Here is a 22,520-nt window from a genome sequence, read left to right as displayed (position 1 = left end):
GAGAACATGCAAACTCCATGCAGAAAGACCGGGACCGGGAATCGAACCCGCAAGGCAACAGCTCTACCAACTGCGCCACTGTGCAGCCCTCCATCCAATCATACTTGTTCCAAGCTTTTGCCATGAATAAAACAAAGAATAGAGTTGGCATCCAAATCATGTTCACTTTATTGTGAAACGCAACAGATTTTAAATTGTTTCTCTTTCATTTCACAGGGGAGTGTAATAAATATGTTTGAACTCTGACAATATGTTCTGTTACCTCTACCTAAGGGTATTGTTGTTCTTTTAACTCTCATCTTTGCAAAAGCTTCTTCAAGATCCAGATCCGCTCGGTTGTCTTTGAAGCATCCTGTAGTCTCTGATCCAGCAGCAGCAGGCGCTGTTGTAACACTTAACACATTGCCTCAGACATATTGTGAACCACTTGAGCAGAAGTAAGAAGTAAGGCAGGGACATTTAAACCAGCTGTAAGATCAGCATTCTCCTTCAGCTGCCACTGCACCGTCTGGCGGCTAATGGTTTACATGTAACTGGATGTTTGGACTCTTCATGATGTTCATATCATTTTTGTTGGACTGCCAGCATTTTGTCTGAGGCTGTGAGTACACAGAGCAGCTAAAACAGTGACACCTTGGTCAACATAACGGAAGCCTTTTTCAAGTATAAAGCGCTCTGAACTACAAATAGCATAAATCTAATAAACACTGCTTACAACATATTCTGCTCTAAAATATTGTCTGAATCCATGTGTGTGATTGAGTTTCACAAAATAATCATGATGCAAAATATTCATACTGTTACACAGCAAAAGTGAATTTTAGCTGAACTTTATTAGGTTTTTATTGCTTTAGATTTTTTTTTTTGCACTACTAGCCTTTAGTAGATAGTAATTGACCAGGATTGTGATTATGATTTTAAACAGATATGTTTTTTTTTTGTCATGTCCATCCATCCAAATATCTGCTGTAACTTTATAATGCATAATAAACTTTAGCATATCTGCTTTTTATGTTTGTTTGTTTTTTTGTCAACTAGGAAAGATTCACTCACCAATGGAGAACAAAGGGGAGTTGGCGTCTTTTGAAATGAAACTAAGGTAATTACCTAGAAACCCTTAAAAAAAAAAAAAAAAGTGTATCTGCTGCGTTTAAACGTCACCGTACATCTCGGTTGTTTCCCCAGGCGCACACTGGACCTGTTTGCTAACGTGGTCCATGTGAACAGCCTGCCCGGCTACAGCACTCGCCATAACAACCTGGACCTCGTCATCATTCGTGAGCAGACCGAGGGGGAGTACAGCTCCCTGGAGCACGAGGTAAACAGTTCCTGTTAAGTCTACTGCCGCCAGATAACCTGAAAAGTTCCAACAGAAAAGCCGCATCTAATATCTGTCATAAAAAATGTTTTGATTCCTCTATTTGAATGTTGTAGTTTTCTTTTCTCTTTCTCCCACTGAAACCATCACCGTGTAACTGTTTGTAGAGTGTGCCCGGCGTGATCGAATGTTTGAAGATCATCACCAGAGAGAAGTCACGACGCATCGCCAAGTTTGCCTTTGACTACGCCACTAAGACGGGTCGAAGCAAGGTCACAGCAGTTCACAAAGCAAACATCATGTGAGGGCTTCTTTAGGACAAATTGCTCAAAAGATTTGAATTTGGTTTCTTTTGTCTGTTGATTTTTAAAACTTGATTAATTGCGGTGATAATTTGTCTCACAATTACAGCAATGTCCATCCTTCTCTGTTGTGTCATTGCAGGAAACTAGGCGATGGGCTGTTTCTGCAGAGTTGTGCAGAGGTGGCGGAGCTGTACCCCAAAATCAAATATGAGAACATAATCATCGATAACTGTTGCATGCAGGTATTTACAGCCGTGTTTTTATTGTGTGTTATTTCTCTCTACCTCGCCACACTACAGTATCGCCATGGTGTTTGGTATTTTCTTTCGTTTTTTGTTTTTTTTCAACTTTAATTTAAGATTTACTTGTTTCATTCTTCCAGCTGGTTCAAAACCCCTACCAGTTTGACGTACTGGTCATGCCCAACCTTTACGGAAATATCATCGATAACCTGGCAGCAGGACTGGTTGGGGGAGCCGGAGTCGTTCCAGGGGAAAGTTACAGTGCAGAATATGCTGTTTTTGAAACTGTGAGTTTCTGCGATTAAATCAAGTCCTTCTGTTTGAATCAAAGTTTGGTGAGTCTGTGACGCGTCTGTCGCGTACACCGTGAGGGCAGAAACTAAACATGCGAGAGTTAAAGCAACAAATTAACCTGTGTTGTTTTTAGATGAATTAAATTCCATTATCAACGTCAACACATTCCACATTCTTGAATAAACGGCTTTCTAAATAATACATTCGTTATATTTGAATAAACAATATTAAATCTGGTTTAATGAACCCAGTGGTGAACCACAAGGTTCTATGCTGGGCCCTAAAGGTTAAAAGTGTAAATGCATGAGCCTACAGCTGTCGACTTATAGTTTATCTGCTTGTTATCAAACTTTTATTTTCTACTCATTTGCTTTGACTCTTCAAATCCTGAATCAAAAATAATGATCACTATTCATTCTTGCTTAAGGGTCAAAATTAGTTTGATGAAAGGAGAAACGTTTTCATTGGTTGCTTCATTTCCTGCCTTTTTTTTTTTTTCCCCCCTCCAGGGAGCTCGCCACCCTTTTGCGCAAGCAGTGGGCAGGAACATTGCCAACCCTACAGCAATGCTCCTCAGTTCTGCTAACATGCTGAAGCACCTCAAGTGAGTTTCCTAATCTATTTATGAACAGCCACAGAACATGCTGTTTCCTGGCCCGCCTTTTAACTTTGACTGTATTCTGCTCCAGTCTGGAGTACCACTCCCAAATGGTGTCAGAAGCTGTCAAGAAAGTCATCAAGCAGGGAAAGGTAACATACTCGCTGAGTTTGAAGACTTCATGCTTATTAATGAAACTCACGCTCTTTAAATAACATACTTTTATGCTCTAATTTGCAGGTCAGTAACTGAAAATATTATCTTTCCATGCATCCTGTGCATATGTGCATGTAGTATACTATAAGAATCAAATTCCAGTTTGTGTTTTTATTGAGCAAGTCTGAATTGAACAGTTTTTTTTGTTGTGGTGTAACATTAGCAGTTCTTGGCCTGCAAATTTAACAACTTGACTAATAACTTGTGTGTTGGAGAGCCTTTGATTCACTGATGTCAGTGTCAGCCCTGCTGCATTTCTACTATCCTTTACTTTTATATTTCTTTAGAGTTTGAAACTAACATTTTTACTCTCTGCCATCCATAATTATCAACCTCTTTCAGGTCATATTTTCTGTCCATGATCTACAGGTTTAAGATACAAAGTAAAGTGCAAACAAAACACCCACGATGATCCAATAACACATAACAAAGTAGTGAATAATAAAACACATACCACTGAATTAAAAAAATGTAGGTGGTGATAATTCAGTTTGTTTTTCTAGAGGTGTAATTTAGATTTAAATATATTTGCTTGTTAGACTTGTTTTATAATGACTTTAATATGTGTAAATCTAAATGAATCTCCACAAAAATTTTGCCACTTGGGAAAACAAACTGTAATCATCTCCAAATATTGAGCTTCATTTCCTGAAACAGAAACTAAGATGTTACCAGACAAATTGGTTGCATGTTATTTGAAAAGAATCAGGCCAAGAATTTTACCCTGGGGTTTACCTGGATTAATTAAAAAACAAAAAGAAGATCTGTTCAATTAAACATCCTCCAGGAATAATGTGAACAAAACTTGAATTGGCATTCATTTAAATTCACCGAGTGCCTTTCGAAAGGGTTAGGGTTAACCCAACTTTCTCTAAAACATTACAAAAAGTTGGTGAAATACTTCTTCTTGGCCCAATATTTTAGCCGCCCCAGATTTGGTCGTTAGTGTGTGCTGAATGCGAGAAGCATGCCACTGTGACGGGTGCAGCATGTTGATACTGAATCCTGACAGCGTTGCTCGTGTTTGATTCGTTAATTGCAGCCGTGCAACCTCCTCCAACACCAGCTCCCACCACCCAGCCCGCTGTTTGTCGTTAAAACTATTGGCAAATATCAAAATCCTTAAAAAAGCTGACCTCATGTCACCCGTTTGCTCCTCCGCTTCTTTTCCTGTCACTCCCGTCCGCCGCTGCACCCCGCTGACCTTTGTGTGTCTGTCGTTTGCATACGTGTGTTTTGTGCACATCCCAGGTTCGAACACGAGACCTCGGCGGGTACTCTACCACTGGCGACTTTGTGCAAGCAGTAGTGGAGAACCTGCGACACCGACCCACCGAATAAGATCCCACCTGCCGCACCTCTTCCTCATGTTGCCTTAAACGTGGACCTTGATCCTAACATGACCTGAAGGCATGTTAAGACTGAAAACCCCTCCCCGCTTCCATATTTGTGTCCCATATGTGTTACTCTGCTTTGACATTAGTGGCCTTCAATGTTTATGTTTAATGTATGTGTGACTGAGCCGATGTAAAAGCAGTGATTTGTGACAAAATACACAGTTGATGCAGATTTCCATCCCATATTTTTTGTCTTCTGTTTCCTCTCCCTGCCTGCAGTCCCTTTACCTCCATAATCACCCTCAACATTAGCATTTCCATTATTTTGGGTTATATTAATAGGTAAACTTATGTTACAGGTTTAATCTAGTCAGTTCCTTGCAGTTTTCCTAAATGGACATAATCTTAGCTGCTACATGAAGGTTGTCTCTTTATTGTTTTCCCAAACCCGACGTAGAAAAGTGTTTTCATTTCCAGACTTTATTCCAGTTTCTGAAGGGTTAAAATAAAGGTTTTTTTTTTTTGTTGTTGTTTTTTTTGCCACATCATAACTATATTTTAACATTTTGACTTTCAGTATTTTGTTTTTTGGCACAAACACATTCCAAAAATAAAATTACAATTTTAGGGTTTTTAGTTTTTTGTCCATCTCTAATATATGGTGGTTTAAACATTGATATTTTTGTTTGTTTTTACAAACAGTATTAAAGCATCAGTTTACACTAAATGTTTCAAAAAACCCCGATTAATTAGAATTAAAAGTAGAATTCAACTTTGATGTTGCACATGTCACAAGTACAAAGCAACAAAATGGCAAGAAAGATTTTGAAATGAAACAGATCTACTACGTTTGTTCAGATGCCATCAAAAGGAATCAAATGTTATGTTATCCAAGCATTTTCTTCAAATACTTTGCACTCAGATGTTCTAAATATTGTTAAAAACTGTTTTAAAAAAAAAATCTGCAATTTGGCATATAAAAAGTATGGAGTTTTGAAATGGAAAATGAATAGGAACCCTTTAAGTGTCGCTACATTCATGGTAACGTGTGATATGTTTGTGCCTTTGTAGACTTTTCACTTTACGTTTATTCATTATATTGTAGCTTAGAAAGGCAAAACTTCCAGTCAGTAATGAAGAACACATGACTTAGTAAAAAAGCAACAACCAAATAAAGTCCTAATTGATGTAAGGGAGATGGACCTTTTGCAAAAATCCATAAACTATCCATGTGTCTATTTCTTCTGTCACGAGCTACATTTAAATCTTCTTAAATTATCTGCTGCACAGATCCATGTTTACAGAAAGTTATTTTAAAATTGTTATGAACTACAAAACTTTTTGTGAAGCACCTGGATCATCTTATTACATGTAATGTAATATAATTACATTATATTGTATATAATTATATATATATTGTACACACACACACACACACACACACACATATATATATATATATATATATGTATATATATATGTATATATGTATATATGGCTACATGCATTACTCATAATGCGCTGTGTTCACTATTTTTATTCGGGCTATTGGTGCATCCAACATTTCTGCTATGATGTAATTTTGTCAGATGAAAGCACCATAGGCTGAAGAAAAAGCACCGAATTACTGTCACAATCCATGGAGACAGCATTCTTTCATGTATGACTTCCTTGAGATTTTATTTGTCAGCGTTCATCATTCTCTGTACAAAAGGCACCTCTCTGGCAAGTGATATTTTAACGTTCTTAACTGCTCCCATGAATAACCTTGACTTGTCAACATGTTAACATATAGCAGAAATGTAAAAGAACGAAGAGATATTATGGCATTTCTCCATCAGCACTAGACTGGCCATGTTTTGTTTTTTTGTTTTTTTTTCCTAAACAGAACTCGCAGAAGAAAATATATATGTATGCACATTCTTATTTTCCGAGTGGCACATTTCAAGTTTATACCCGTCGGCTTGTTTTGGTGACTGCAGCTTCCAACAGAAGAAAACCCCACATTCAGTTCCTCTGGATGGCAAAGTATCACTAAGAATGATTTTAAATGGGAAAAAAAGGTTTGCAAGAAACGCACTGCACAGTAGCTCAGATCAGGGAGATGTACACTGCAAATATCTAAACCAACAGAAACACTTGAAAGGCATTGCTCTGTTTCACAGCTTTGATAGACAGACACGTTTCCAACTTATCATCAAATTGAAGAGTGGACGTTTTCCCTCGCAGCGACATTTACTCACTGGTCCTGTTCGGCTTGTTCTGTGAGTACAGTTACTGTATCAAAGGCTCTCCGACATGCAGGCCACGACACTGCAATGTGGACATGTGCTGCAGCAGCAGCTGTGCACATGGTAACACGCTGTCCTTATGTTTGCGACAGGTGCGCACCGGAGACCTGGGGGGCTACGCGACATGCGATGAATTCACCCGGGCTGTCATTGCTAGCCTGCCAGCCTCAGCTTTGTAAATGCAAATCTGTCCGCTGCTGACACACACACACACACACACACACACACACACACACACACATTTTCTTTTTTCTTTGCCTTCTGTCATGGACTGTGCACTGTCTCGGCAACACAGAAAATCTGCACCAATATGTTCACAAAATATTGTTTAAAGTGACATTTTGAAGAAAAACAACAGTTGCAAACATGTATCATCTTCGCCAACCTTTTGCTTTCTTGACACTATAAAATTCTGCCTAATTGCTTGACTTCAGGTCACTGGGCAGCAGTCAAAACATGATGGATTTATACTTCTGATTATTTATTAACGTCGCATTTTAGCATATCGCTTCATTTATGGCGAGATGTGAATAAAAAATGAGACGTAACAGCAAGAGTGTGAAGCAGTCCCATGACTCTTAATGGAAACCCGATGCAGTATTTAGTGGTATTGAAGGTTCATCACAGCTGTGGGTGGTTTTGGTCAGCATGTGTTTCCTCAGAGAAACTAGAACTTACTTATTCGTCGTTTCCAGACACATGCCGATCAGGTGGAGCTGGAAGGTCTGTCGTGTAGGAGTCATATGAGAATCTCTGTGTTAGTCACATGTGAATTGTGGCTAATGTTGCTGTCGCCCGGCAGGATTGCAGAAGTAAGTTATCAGACAACAAGAGCTGGAGAGATTCGCACGGATTATGCTTGTAGTGTACTGCAAACATGTTGATCGCCGATTTTCTGAATGTCTTCAATAGTTCATTGAACCGTTTTACCTACTGAAATAATAAGACTAACCCAAAATCAACTTAGATAATCAGCTTTAAAAGACTTCTTTCTTAAATATATCTTTTTTATTTTTATTTTTTTGGTATGTTTTATCACCCGGAATTGAATCCCGAAAGCTTTTAATAGGAGATGCATAAAAAATAGATTCATACAAATGTTTTTTTTGTTGTTGTTTGTTTTTTTTTGTTGTTGCTTGTTTTCTTTCTTTCTTTCTTTCTTTCTTTCTTTTTTACCATGGTTTTATTCATATTAGACAATTAGACAACATTTTACTTACTCTTTAGTATTCATTCATCTAAAGCATTAAAGCAGAACAACACAAGTGAAAAGTTTGGCTCTCAAACACATTGTATTCAAAGGCCTGTAATATAAACTATATAAATTTAACTATATTTATGTATACTTTTTATGTTACTAAAGGTAAAAGTTTGAGGGGAAAAAATAACATTCCAGAGCAAAAGTTATCAACCCCAATAATCTGATACAAAATAGTGATATATATCTCAAAAGTGTAATATCCCTCATACAATTATAGGCTTTTGTGAGATAAAGACATTTTTGATCATAATAAATTAATTGCTTTTATTGTGTCATATATGTTGGAAAATATAATTGACAAAGAGGGAAATGTAAAAAAAACAACAAAAAAAAACATCTGGCTTCCTGGTTGCAAAAGTGTGCATGCCCTTTTAATTAAAATAAAGCACCTCTGATTCAAATTTTGTCTCGTTTGGTTGAGTAAATCAGAGGGCTGTGTCTATCAAATTGTTGCTCTCACTCTCCCAATGTTGTCGATTTATTGCTCAGATTTTCTGTCAGATTTAGTTGTGGACTTCTGCAGTTTCTTGGGTTATGATTTGTTGATGTGAATGTATGCTTGCACTTAAATAAACTACATATCTTTACTTTAGCGCACTCTTGAAAGTTTTGGCTCAAAAATGACTGAGTTGACAAAAACCTGCTCCATTTCAAGAAAAGTGGCCCAAAGAATGTTGATTTCACTGCCTTGTTTGTTGTTTGGTGACATTTACTGGAAATGATGATTGCAGTTTAAAAAAAAAACCACGATCCTGGCAGTTTAATAGTTTATTCAACAAACAGCCTGGCACCTCCTCCTTCTGCTGGACACCAGCTGTTGGGGAATGACATCTTAATCTTCAACCAACATTTGCAGCAGCAAGTCAGAAATGTTGGCTCATGCTGTCTTGAACAGCAGTTCTCACCGGGGGTTGAGCTCAAGACTCAACCCCCGGTGAGAGAGGAGCCCATCTTCTCCTCTCCCAAATTCTGGAGCTGTTCCCCAAATAACCCCAGAGCACGCTCAGCCATCCTGGACGATAGAGTTCAGGCCCTAAGAACGGATAGATATCTGTTTGCTGCTGCTTGCAGAAACGTTTGTTGATGTCTTTCTGGACTGAGATTGCCTCAGGTGATGACACGCCTTGTTGTTCCATTACAGGAGATGCCGCCCCCACATCATCATACTACCTCCACCAAAAGCTGTTGCAAAAAGTATGCAACCGACATACAACCCACAAACACGTACTCCCTACAAATGTGTCATCATTTAAGGGGAAATAAACATCAGAATATAGGATTAATTAAATTTCATGTATATGTAAATATAATCTCAAATTATAATTACTGATATCCTTCCGCATGAATAAATACAGGAAAAAATCTTGCTACATGTGCAATAAATGTTCTGGGACATGCCCCTGCTGAGCGCTGCAGTATGCTGCGTCCAAAATGAAGCTCTACCAGCAGGGGGCGCTGCCTGGTATGGAGAAACAGATTGGAGAGGAGTCGGGGCCTGGCCTGGGAATATTTTTTTTTTTTTGCTCTCCTTCCCATTCTTCCTATGCAGACAGACACACAACATGGCGGACTAGAGTAGTCGACCGACGCGCCCGGATACAGCGGATAAACTGTGGGGGTTTTACCATCCAAGGAGACAAACAAAGGAACCTCCGACCGGACAGCAGATCCTGGAGAATTGGTGTGCTTTTCAGGGGGAGCCATCTTTATCTGGATTTAGCAGGAAAAACTGACTGCGAAGTGTTGGCAGTGTGTCCCAGGTTGCGCTTCCCCCCCAACCCCGCTCACACTCCTCTCTGTTCCTGGGGTGTGGAGACAGGGGCCGGGTTGGAAAAACGTGGAAAGAGAAGGAGCGGATAAAATCCCCCACCCCCCTCTCTTTTGGCCATCTTTTCTCCCGGAACGGGTTCCCCATCTGTGCGCCGCAGGAGTTGTGGTGAGTTAACTTGTTTTTGTTGCGCCAAAAAAAAAAAAAGAAAAAGAAAAAGAAAAAAAAAGCCGAATCCCCACTTGTTACAATGTCGCTGTGTAGCGCATGTTTCCTCTCGCTGTAACACTGTATCACCCACAAACAAGCACTTTGTGCCCCCCCACCCTCCTCCTTTTGGGCTCACAGAGAGCTCCTTATATATCTGGAAATGGACAAGAAGCGGGTTTGAGTTTAATGGTTGTAAACCATGAACATTTCAGAAGTAGCTCGGAGGCAGGGAGGGATTTTTTTTTTTTTTTGAGCAAAGGGGGCTCTCAGAAAGGGGGGCTTAACTCTTGAGTGCGACAAGCTATATAGGAAAAGAGGCAGAAGTGGGGTTGTTGTGCCAACACGGATGCGGTTGCGGTGGCACGGGAACAAAGAGGAGGTGTGTGTGTGTGTGTGTGTGTGTGTGTGTGGCGGGGGTGCGGGGGGTCTCTGGACTGGCTCACTGGAAAGTCCGCTGTATTGATCAATGCTTTGTTATCACACATTTAGAAATGGAGGGTGAGGGAGGGGAGCTTAGCTGGGGGTCCGTGGGTGGAGGAGCTGTGGGTCTTCTTCGTCGGGTTAGGTCGTCACTAACATTCAAATGTGTTCTCCATCAAATCACTGCCGCTTCTTCCGATGCTGGCTGACACACTCCACCTCCCCCCTCCCACCCCTCTTCTTACAGCCTCTCCCAAAAGTTTTAGTAATGATTAATACCCTCAGAGTACTGGGTGTAACCGAGCAAATCATATCAGTTTTATTTTTATGAATTACTTTGCTTTCAGTTTGCAGAAGCTCCGAGTACAGATTATTAGGGAGAAGGGAAAAAAAAAAAAAAAAANTGGGTGTAACCGAGCAAATCATATCAGTTTTATTTTTATGAATTACTTTGCTTTCAGTTTGCAGAAGCTCCGAGTACAGATTATTAGGGAGAAGGAAAAAAAAAAAAAAAGTCACCAGTAATGGCAAGTAAAACTTTTTTTTTGCCTCGCAAAAGTATTCATGCCCCTTGAACATGTCCACGTTTTTGTCACGTTAAAAGCACACGCGTCACTGTATTTAATGTGGATTTTGCGTGGTAGACCAATATAAAAGAAAATGAATACATGCTGTGCATCTGTGTTCAGCTAAATCAAATCCAGCTGTTCAGTGAAGGCCTCGGAGGTTTAGACCAAGTTTAGAAAGTTGTGGAGTGCTTTAAGGAAACCTTAAGTTGCGACTGCAAATCTAACTAAACCTGCCCATCCACGTAAACTGGCAAGAAACGACTGGAGACGCCGTAGACGGCACAACTATCAACGTTTCAGGATCTCACCAAGAAGGTTTGTTTGCAGTTTCCCACAAGCCAAGTAGGTAGCACAACAAAAACACGTCAAAGAGTGTTTGTCTGCTCTGGTCTCGCAGAACGCTGAAATGAACTCTGCACCCCGATGAGGCCATCTTCATGGTAGACATGGTGGTGGCAGCATCATGCTGTGTGCATGCTGCTTTCCTTCAGAAGTTACAGTGAAACTGGGTTATCGCGGAACAAAGTCAGTTTGACGATGCAAAACATTTGAGAGAGGAACGGAGTTTCAGCTTGCAGTGAGGAAAACGATCCTGAATGTACAGCTGGAGCTCCACCTAAACGGCTTGGATCGCAACATACTCAAGTGTTTGAAAGGTTCAGTCAAAGTCCAGACCTTGCTGAGGAATCTCTCGGCATGACTGGATAAAAATCTCAGTGTGGAGCAGTGAAACGCTAGCACAGACGTAGATTTAAAATGACATGTAGCTGGAAATGCAAAAAAAACAAGTGGTTCTAAAAAGTATTCAGCTAGGAGTCTGATTACAAATGAATGGCATGTTTTGTCAGATTATTTGTCTAAAATAGTCGAAAACCATTTATTTCCCTTGCACTTCGACTCTAAAATACGCTCTCCTTTTTTGTGGTGGTTTATCTCATAACGTCTCAGTGGAATAAATTCAAGTAGATGTAAATAACGAGACGATATGTGTAAAAGTTCAAGCCGATGGTGCGGAAGTTCCCAGCAGAATCGTTGCATCGTTGCCAGGAGGAATCCCTGACTTGTCATATCTGCCGCCCGGTTCGGTTCAACGCACTGCAGCTCATTTATGCGATTCCTCGCTCTGCCTGCTTCTCCACACCAGCCTCACGGAGGTCATGTCGTCTTTGCAGCGTCCAGTCGCAAAACACGCAGCCGCGCACCCTCCCGACCCGTGTGACTCCATTTTTTCAGACCCGTATCTTGACCTCTGCTCATCAGGCCCGAACACGTTTGCCGCTTTCCCAAAGAAGCTGTTGCGCCACCTCCGCTTGTCATGCAGCACCTTGTCATCGGCGCTAAAATTGCAGAAGGGAGAGAAGTGCGCCTTGCCCGTATGACACAGGAAAACAGGTCTGTCATCATCTACTCGGCTATTTTAAGGAAACCTGAGTTATTTCTGACTTAGGAAGCTGAAAGCCTTTCAGCGGAGGACTGACTGATCCCCCACATCACACTTTACAATTGTCCTAGTTTCTAAAAATAAGAAGTGTAGCTCGGAAAAAGACTGCCTCGTGGGATTTCTGCGGGAGATTTCAGTTCGTAGATTACTTCGGTGTTGTGAAATGTCACGATTTCAGGTTTGTGAAATATTATGAGCTGGCTCTTTGGGTGGGGCTGGAGGGATGTTTTTGTTTCCGCCAATAGGCCAACAGGTTTTTTAGTATGAAGCAGCGCTGCAATTCTGCTTTTTACACAGGTACACAGAAATGAATGTGATTGATGGACGATGAACAGAATCAAATGCGTGGCAGGAATTTATCCAGGATGATTCAGCTTTGCTCTGTCCGCAGTGGCTGTCATGTTATTCCTTCAAACGAATATGCAAATCTTCATACTTTTGATGTGCCGGGAGTTTCATGTGATCTAGTAAAAGAAAAGGTTTGTCCTTCTTTCTTCTCATCAGGGATTTGTTTAGACTTTTACTATGTACTGACTATAAAGGAAAACTAGTTGCGTTACTCCTCACCTCTTAACCCAAGCAGTTCACAGTTGGTACCAGACTTCACTTGATTTCAACCATTTTAGAGCCATAGTTGGAGAATTTTTCTATTTTCCTATGTCGTGAGTGTTATCTCAATCAAAATGGTCCGATAAGCATTTACTGTAATGGAGCGTTCTGTGTTTTAAGTCTCCATTTCCAAGTAGGAGACACTGGGTTATGAAAGGCTGTCAAGACATGTTTTTTAAAGTTGAGCTTCTGATGCTTGTCTTTTTGATTAGTTTTCCTTATCTTCCTGAGGAAAAGGAGGAGACATATGCAGTGGGATGTTCACATCTGACATCATCACCATCAATTTTGGGTGATTTTCCCCTTTTTGTACAAAACCTAGGCTTGAATTGCTGAATTACTGCAGCAAACCCAAGTTAAACAGCTTCTTCTGCTCTCTGTTTAACTGTTAATTAAAATGTTGCTCATTGCTTTTATTAATCTTAACAAATACTTGTTTTTGTCCGTTCTGAACCTGTAACATAACGTTTTTCATCCAGATTTTCTTCCTTTTTCTTAATCACATCTTCAACTTCCAATTGTGATTTTTAGGTGACACGTGGAAGCTGCAAAAGGGCAGAAGTGATTAGGCAGCAACAAGTTATTCAGGCCTTTTACTGAGTCAGTACGTAGCTTTTGATTCCTTAGAAACCGTCTCACACGAGGAGAACAATGCCAGGAATCGGTTCCAAATTATGAATGAGAGGTTCATTGAGCAGGAGGCATTGTTTTTAAATGTAGAGTTCAGATGCAGTGAGTCACAGGGGCTGCGATAACGTTTGGAATCTGCTGAAGAAAACTTAAAACAGCGGTCTTACTCCACCATCTTTTTTATTTATTGCTGCAAAGAAATAAATGTTTAAGATAGTATGAACTTTAATCATAGTAAAACTGTACCATTACCACTTTGTGTTGCAATAAACACTGAACTGTACTCGCATTAAATTATTATCCATTTATCTATTCAATGCTTCCCCCAGAAAACTTTCTAAGCCCGGTCATCATTCATCCAGCGGCTCACCATGTTTTTGAGTTAAAAATTGTTTAAAGTTGAGAGGAAATTTGAAAATATCACTTGATAATTGTTAAAAGTTTGGAAGATTAATTCCTGAACATCAACTATAAATCCTTCAAAATGCAAACCTTTAAAAAGACTTTAAAAAATAAGCAGTGCTTAGCCTGGTGGAGACACAAGTAAAGCCTGGTGGGCCGCCAGGCTTGTAATGCACTGGAGGAAGCCCTGCTATTGACAGGGATGGCCATATCAAGAGTGTATTCACATGTAACACATTTGGTCTGCTTTAATAAAGGGAGCAGAGTGTGTTTCCCCTTTTGTGCAACCGGACCAAGACCCACATTTTGAGATGCTCTCAGTCCGCTTCTAAACAGGCTCTGGTACGGTTCGCTTCTGGTGTGAACGCAGAGCGGCATCAATCCAAACCAACTGCAAGATATGTACGCCTGCTTGGACCCCACGGTCCACTGCTGGTGAGCCCTTCAGTGATGCTAACGCTACAATTTCATATAGTGATTGTGCTGAAATCATCCCTTACCCGTCGTTTTCTACTTAGCAATGCTGTGGCCAGCATGTTGCGGGTCAGAGGATGCGGAGCACCTAGTCTCATTCAGCTTGCAGCCGCTTTTGCAGACGCCATTTGAAAATTAGAAATATTTCATTGCGAAACCAGTGTTCATTTGAAACATTGTAAAACTACAGTCAAAGTGATATTTCAGTTATGTTATTAACAGCAAAAGTTTGCAGAAAACATAAATGCAGCCAGCAGGACTTCCAGAGTTTGTTTTTCTGTGTCTGTGCTCTGTCCCGCACCCATTATTTCTATCCAATGGGAAAAATGATCATTACCCACATAGCTTCATTTACAAATTATAGTCCGCATGCAGAATGTTTCACAATGTGAAAGCAAACTGCACCAAATGGGAAAAAAAAATTTTAATTTGCTTTGGGCCGGACCAAACAAGTGGACCAAAGGACCTTCCTGGTGAGAAGACAATGCAAATAATTGAGTCCAGGACAAAACTCATTTACTAAAACCTCTTTTTGGTTTCAGTAAAACTAAAAAGAGGTTTTAGTAAATGGGAACAAATGAAACTCAAAAGTCTAATGAATTTCGGCTACATTGACTGTGCAGGCAAAAGTGGTCCAAATCTGGCTTTCTAGGCCACGTGTGACCCAATTCATCAGACTTTTCTGTCACTCTGTGTGACGGAAAAGTCACACACTATACACTGGAGGAGGCAGGAAGCGGCATAATCGTGTGTAAACAGTGGACGAAACGAGCCTGGAAGACATTGGGACTGCTTCTCTATTTAATCGTTTCGAACAATGCTACGTACAAGCTAATTACAGCAGGAGTCCGGTGGTGTTTGCATCATAACGTAAACATCCACACAAAGAAAATCGGATCTCGGCCAAAGACAAAACCAAAGCATGAGGTTCTGCAGTGTGAAACCAGGCAAAGAGCTTTTCGCTCTCGTAAACGGTGAAAGGGAGACTCTACTGGTTCCCACAGCCTTCTGTCTGTGTCACGATCTGACTGACGCATGATTAACCGGGAATACTTTGCAATATGCCGGAATTCAAATGATCAACGAGTCCTATCAAAGCAAAGAGAAAATACGCGACATGGTTATCCTGCAGAAATTTCTGTTGTAGCTTAGGCTAACTCTGACTCTACACAGGGACAGCTGTTAGAAATGCTACCAATGCTAAGCACACCAGTAGTGCTTAGCGTTAGCATAAAATGCTAAAGATTGCGTAAAATGTGAACTCTGGCATGCTTTCATGTCTGTTGTGAAATCTGAAAATCCTGTTTAACAGTAAAGCTGTGTGATGACTTTCACATAGTGTGACACCGCCTCCGGTCCTTTGACAGGCTTTGTAAGAGTCCCATCTAATTAAGATAAAAGATCACTGTAAACCAGAGCCTCACAGCAGTTATTATTTCTATTTTCAACGGGTCCTGTAGGAAAAAAAATATTTTCTATTGATATGATGGAGTTTTATTATGTTTTACGGTGTGCACAAAGAGAAAAATGAGGAAAAAGTGATGCTTAGTTTGTCTTGACATTCATATGGAAAACTGTTCCATAACATGAAGGGTTTTACTGTATTTATCGATTTTCAGAGACAGATCTGTAACACTGTGAGTCTTAGTTCTCTGTGAATATTTTATTGTCAGAGACCAAATTTTCAGCTTGTCCAGAAAGTAGAAAAAAATATTTTGTCATTTCTATTTCTGAAAGAGGAATTCAAATCCTCATCGGCAGGTCAAAGCTTCATAAAATCAAAAATGAATCTTTGACCTGTGCATCTTCAGCCATTTTTTAAAGTTACCATGTACATTTAAAGAAAACTGCCCATGGATTCCCAACAGGTTTGAGTTAATATAAAGATTCTGAACAGAGAAGAAGCCAAGACAACACAGGCACCTAAAGTTGCCATGTTGGGTCTGCATTCGGAGAGCCATGTGTTTCTCAACCCGCACATTTTGTTCATTGAATGAAGTAAAATGAGATCTGACATCCGGTTTGAGCTGCATCTAGAAATCAGTTCTGGTGCTTGAGTTTCAAAGGGCAGAGGTGATTGTGAATCAAGTTTCATTGTGGCCCGGGAGCCATCCTTTTGGCTTGGAAACCCAGCTGAAGGTCACAGTGGCTTTTGTGGGGAGGCCATGGGTTTGCGCCTTTAGATCCTCTCTGTGTCCAATGTGGGAAAGCTTGAGAGGCCCCTGGCATCTCCTGTGAGAAACCCCACAAAGCGGCAGACACGGAGCAGAGCTTCAATGACTCACCAGTCTCGCTCATTAAAACAAGTGAGTTTTCTTGATCCATTCATGCAGCCTGACGGGCCAAGAATCATCATCACAGGCTTAATAAGGGACAGCGCGGTCACTCTCGCCCTTGTAATTAGCCGGAATGGCAGCCCCACGCTTTTCGTCATCTTTTTTATCAACTCCGCCAGCTCGTGAATGAAGCCAGTGGGAACACAAACCGCACCAGCAGGGAGTAGTGTCCCTCAGAAAGGGAAGTCCAGAGGATTGTGGCTGTTGTATGTGGCACCAGGGACATATAATCTGTGGTCTGTTTCGGAGCAGGAGTCCTCGCAGGCCTGAGTTAGGCGTACTTCGGTCTCCTGTGAAGAGAAGCATTCACAGCGATCCTGTTGCCTTAGACCCCCTCCCCCCCTCTCTCAGTGAAGACATAGAAACAGTATTAATATGCCATGAATGGAGACAGACAGACAGGCATTATCCAGCGCTGCAGCAGCTAGTGGAGCAGGATGCCTTGTAAGAAAGCCAGAGGAAATATTTCTCTGCATGAATGGTAAGTCCCTTTGATAAGAACTGCTTGTGTCATATCGGTGTGGCCGGGAGGCTCAGAGTCCGTCCAGCCTCCATCTCCTGTCTCCTGAGGACTTTCAGTACATTGTACTTTGTCTTCCAAGTGATCTTAATGTAGATCGAAAACCCTCAAATTTTCAATCGCAGGATTTTGCAAAGCTTCGACTTCGACCAGTTTCTGATTTCTGTTTGAGATGATGCAATAAGAAGATACGAGGATAGTCTTAAACACTATGTTCTAATCTTCCTGCTGTAAGCAGTGAAAAGTTATTAATTTTATGAGCAGGGGTAATATCAGATTGCTTTTCTGTCTGCAATAATATTTCTCTCTGACCTTGTTTAAACAGAAGATATGGCTCAAAATCCAGTTTCCGTTTAACTTTTTTCATGTTTGAACTTGATCTTACTTTTTTTTTTTATCTCTGAACTACGATAAAAAGGGTAGAGTAAAAAAAAAAAAGAATTCTGCTTCCTTTTGTGACAACATCTGTACTGAAGAGTATTGTCGTTTCTGAAGTCTGGTAGTGCATGGTGTGCTGTGTTTGGGGAAAAATGAGTCGTGTTGGGCTGTATTTTTCTCTGTCTGCTGAATCTAGTTCAAAACATGACCGAATGTAATCATGAGCAACAAAAAGTTTTGTCTCCAGAGATCCATACAACACTTTAGCACTCTAATCCCTTCAAATATCAATTTGAACCAAATTTCACGTACTTGGGTTATTTACTGCATTGAAGATTTTGTCACAAAGGGGTCTAAGGTCACAAATAAATCCACAGTAACCAAAACCACCAAATTTTGAGTTCAGTCGCCGTATCAAAAAGCATCCTGCGCTGCAATGTCCTGGCCTTTTTGTTGTCATGGAGATGTAATTGGACTTCCTTTATATTCGTCCTTTAAGTGTTCCTTTTACTGCATGAATGAAATGGGAAGGGAAGAGCCAGGCCCTTTCACAACTGTGTGATTGCGCTAAAAAGAGCCTAAGGAGGATTTTCATTAGCCAGCAGAGCTCATTAAGCACAAAACCCCCACAGCAGCGAGAACCTGCTGCAGACCGTCCTCTGTGTTATAAATGAAATTGCCATGATACAGGAAATCTAAGTTTTTCACTACTTTGAGAAGATGTGAACTGTGTTATCTCACATGGATCACAATATGCAAAAAACAGAAATTCTTCTTGAGAATTTATGAATAATGCATATTTTATGATCCCCATAGGAACAATTGTAGGATTGCAGAAACACGGAGACGGGTAAATTTGCACATAAGTCTTTACCGACCGTTTCGGAACAAGTTTTAATTTAAAAGGTCGATACGGACATGGCAAGAAAAAAGAAATTCAAAGCTCGCATGTTTCCTGACTGACAGGCAGTGGAGGAATTTTTTTCAGGAGAAAAAAAACAAGTTAAGCATTTTAAGCTCGTTGTCCGATTCGGTAAATTCGTGTCGGGCCATTAAACTCCCTCACACAACACGAAATAAGCCTATAAACATCTACTTTTTACAACTGAGAAAACCTTAAAATAAACTAATCATTAATCATTTTACTTTGTGTTGGTATCAAACTGTAAAGAAACTGTAACTGAAGTAAGCAGAAAATTAGACAAAGATGCATCTCTGCATTTTAAATGGCGAACAATTATTTTTTTTTTTTTGTTTATTTTTATTTTTGCAAACAAAAGGGTTTGATGAATGGCACTCCCTTTAGCAGATGTCTAAAATTAATAATGCTGATGGCAGAGATGGAGGAAAACAGCTTGCATTATATAAATCACTCTGCTAGTGACCGGAATCAGTTGATTTTCAGATTAGTTTGACTTATTTTGTCCTTTCGGAAACTCGTCCAGCCGGACACCACTGACCGAGCTCTAACTTGCTAATGCTGCTTTCCCTTAATAACTAAAAATAATAATAATATAAAACAAACACTATTCTGTACTTTCTTTGTTGTAAATGTAAATGTCTTAAAACTAGGACTAAAGAGCCGTCACTCTCTTGACATTTATATGTTGTAAAATCATATAGATGGAAGTATCTGTACAAATAAAACCCTGAAGAGAATTACAGAACAGTTCATTTGCTTCTTTACAAAGCAAATGACAGCTTAATAACTTTTTTATTTTTATTTTACAGCTCAGCATGTAAAATGCAACATACCCCGAGACATATTTTTTTTCTTTAAGATTATTTAAAAATAAATATTTCCATGTTGATATGCTGTCATGATTGAAAATTAGTACACCCTGGGAATGATTGTGTGTTTTTCAAGCACAGTTTGAAAGACACATGAATGTTTAAAATAACTATAAAATATTTTTTAAAAAATTTAACGCATTTCAAATTTTAAAGCGATTTAACTTCCGGTGAGCAACAAATAATTTCTGCTTAATGTGGCTGACGTCACTGCAGGCGCCAGTGACGAGAACGCTGTCGGTCAGTATTTTGATTAAACCTCAGACGTTCAGCTTGATGTTTTTGACTGTTAAAGTCAAACTGAACACTTTGGTGATAAAAGATTTAAAAAGATCTCAAAGCCAACAAGTGGAGGAAAGTCAAGATGGCTCCCAAACGTCTGTCATCCTCAGAGCAGACCGCAAAGATGTTAAAAGAAGTCTTTGAAAACCCATCAATGTTATCAAGAACACTACAGCAGGATCTTGCTACTGTAAAGGGAAAAGTACATTCCTTTGCTGTCAGACATGGGACATGTACAAGAAGGAAACATTGCCCTAAAAAAAGAGCATGAAGGTCAGATATCCTACAGCTGAACGGGAAGCAAACCTCCCTCAGGTCGATGACACAAACTGATCCTCGGTGATTACAAGAAGAAGTTTGTGGATGTTATTTCAGCCAAAGGTTTGGGGATGGCAAAGTTTTGTCTCAATTGAAAACCATAATTTTTGTTTATTTTGCTTAGAGGGTAAAATGAGCTTATTATTGGTGTCTAAGTGAAATCAAATCATTTTCTTCTCCAGTGACACAAGATAAGTTTAGACATAAATAAGTGATCGTTAGGAGCTGTATCAATAAAACAAACGATGAACTGAATATTAGGGTGTCTGAATAATGTTTATATCTGTAAAGCTCAGATTTGTTCGTGTGAGTTTTAAATTGTTAAATTATTCATACACTTAAAGTTACTACAAAAGGGATTTTTCAGTACTTACTGTAATCAGTGTCTCCCATGTTGACCTGGTTGTCAGCATTGCTTGTTAGCGCTTATGTGCTCAGTGATCGGAAAGAAAAAAAAAAAAAAAAGATTGGATTTGTAATTTATGAGTGTCCAGTCACCGATCAGAGCCGGTCAAGCGTAAAATCAGCCAGTTCCAGCTGATATCTCTGCATGCGTGTTTCACTCCAGGCCATGAAGCTCCGAGCTGGACTCATTCATATATGCCTTTTTGTTTTTTTCAATGAAACATTTTCACAGCAGGACGGAAAGATGCAAAGACTGAATTTTAAAAATTGGCACAAAAATGACAAAGAAAAATTTCAGCAGTTCTGGTATCAGCAGGATTTATCTGAAAATACTGAAAAATGCGTAAAAGATGGCACCTCACACGGTCCTTGAAATTATTCCCTTCAACAGACTTGAAAAATCAGTTTTTTTCTTTCTTATCCATTAAAGCCGTTGAACGTTTGCAGCTTAATAAGGAATATCACGCATAAATGAAGATAATCTTGTAAATCCTTGCTGCGGTATTCAATCAGCTTCCTCTGTTAAATAACTTGTAGTAGTATCTCTTTTGCACTATGTATTCTTTAGGAATTGAAAATCTAAATCGGTCAAAATCAGAATTAGCAGGTCAAACCTCTTTCGGTCCTCTTTGCTGCCTCTGCGTAGTGCTGCGCATGAAATCTGCTGCAGAAGTCTCTCCATTATCTTCACATGGGTAACAGCGGACAAATCCCCTGTAGTGACTTAGTTTTTGGCCTTGCAAAATGCTTTAAAATAATAATAATGATGATAATAATAATAATAATAATTAATAATAAATTAAGAACAAAGCCCTGAAAGTTGCATGGAGCTGATGTAGCTAAATAAATGCAGACAGTCCTGTTATTGTAAAATGTTGTTCTCTTTTATTATCTTTCTACCGTCCATGATACCATTAGTTACGCATTAACTATGGATTAAAAAGAGTAACTCAGTGGATAAGTATACAAACATCCATTTAATCAATGCTTTTATTTACCGTCCACCCTTGGTGTGAATCGCACAAACACCAAGAGCGCACCAGAACCTAAAAGTGTCCCAGATAGAAGCACTTCCCGACCAATCCCCGATAAATAAATGATGCCCTCCATCAACGTATAAGACGGCTGAAAAAAGATTGCCTGCATTTACGCTCACGCAAACTGGAATACGACATCTTCTAAAGAGACCACAGCACATCAAGATTCATCTCTGGGGAGAGATACTCTCGGCGCTGCACAAGCTTCCAGATGGGAGGGGGAAACATAAAGGACAAAACAAAAAAAACAGGAGCCCTCCCGGGTCCGAGCAGCATCTGGGACGTAGAAGTTAGCAACAGGATTGGCGCATACCTTTTAACACCAACGCATCTCTCTGCCTCGGGACCAGAAACAATGAGTCATGGTCCCTTATGAAAAGGTGACTGAAAAAAAATCTTGCTGGTGACAACACCCATCTGAGTTTATCCTGACGCTCTATAATACTAATTTGATGAGAGGTCAGTTTGTATTGACGGATAGTAAGGGTTGAGCTTTAGTACATTATTTGTTTTTCAGGGACAGTGTCTCCTCTACAGGGCTCTTCTTTCTTTCTTTCTTTCTTTCTTTCTTTCTTTCTTTCTTTCTTTCTTTCTTTCTTTCTTTCTTTCTTTCTTTCTACATTTAGAAGGCTATAATTAATATTTTAAACTCAAACAAAAAAATTAGGAATAATACATTTTTAATTGGAGGATAGAAATGCATCCCCTGTTGCCACATTTATCTGGCACCCTTCAATATGTCTGTAGAAAGTGGTTGAAACTGGTTTAAATGGTTCCTGTAATTAAAGTTCTTATGGATAGTAATAGCGCTTTAAAATGAAAGCACTATTAACACAGCATCTCATAGCTGTGAATATTTGAGTTGGATTGTTTTTTGTGAAATAACTTGGTTTCTTTGTGCAAAGCAAATTAATGTAACCATCCAAAATAAAACTAGAATGACTGGGAAACGTACACATTGTTTTCCTATTGTTTATGTAAGAAGGCCTCCCTAAAAACAAGTTTCATATTAAGCATAAGATCTGCCGTCCAAAGCTGCCGTTCTTGAATTCCTGATCCAGAGTTTCA

At 39.7% G+C, this 22,520-nt stretch overlaps 2 protein-coding genes across 4 annotated transcripts in view; both read left to right on the top strand.

Moving 5' to 3' along the window:
- The window catches only part of idh3b (isocitrate dehydrogenase (NAD(+)) 3 non-catalytic subunit beta), a 10,529-nt gene extending 2,076 nt beyond the window's left edge, over positions 1-8,453 (top strand). Inside the window, exons 4-11 of one of the 2 annotated variants that reach the window (XM_007554323.2) lie at positions 1,039-1,099; positions 1,186-1,318; positions 1,486-1,619; positions 1,763-1,865; positions 2,006-2,152; positions 2,669-2,763; positions 2,849-2,909; positions 6,694-8,453. In XM_007554323.2, the coding sequence (XP_007554385.1) occupies positions 1,039-1,099; positions 1,186-1,318; positions 1,486-1,619; positions 1,763-1,865; positions 2,006-2,152; positions 2,669-2,763; positions 2,849-2,909; positions 6,694-6,780 (821 nt within the window). In that variant the 3' untranslated portion in view covers positions 6,781-8,453. Of the gene's footprint in view, positions 1-1,038; positions 1,100-1,185; positions 1,319-1,485; positions 1,620-1,762; positions 1,866-2,005; positions 2,153-2,668; positions 2,764-2,848; positions 2,910-4,224; positions 4,554-6,693 lie in introns of those variants that run through there. The other variant, XM_007554322.2, reaches the window with a different exon arrangement.
- A 788-nt stretch (positions 8,454-9,241) lies between these two features.
- The window catches only part of ptpra (protein tyrosine phosphatase receptor type A), a 33,171-nt gene continuing 19,892 nt past the window's right edge, over positions 9,242-22,520 (top strand). The window contains exon 1 of one of the 2 annotated variants that reach the window (XM_016672541.1): positions 9,242-9,798. The gene's annotated coding sequence lies outside the window, so the exon portion shown is untranslated. The remainder of the gene's footprint in view (positions 9,799-22,520) is intronic. The other variant, XM_007554321.2, reaches the window with a different exon arrangement.

The sequence above is a fragment of the Poecilia formosa genome, unplaced genomic scaffold (genome assembly GCF_000485575.1).
Source record: "Poecilia formosa unplaced genomic scaffold, Poecilia_formosa-5.1.2 Scaffold62, whole genome shotgun sequence".
Taxonomy (NCBI): Eukaryota; Metazoa; Chordata; class Actinopteri; order Cyprinodontiformes; family Poeciliidae; genus Poecilia; species Poecilia formosa.
This window is presented reverse-complemented; position numbering and strand designations above follow the sequence as displayed.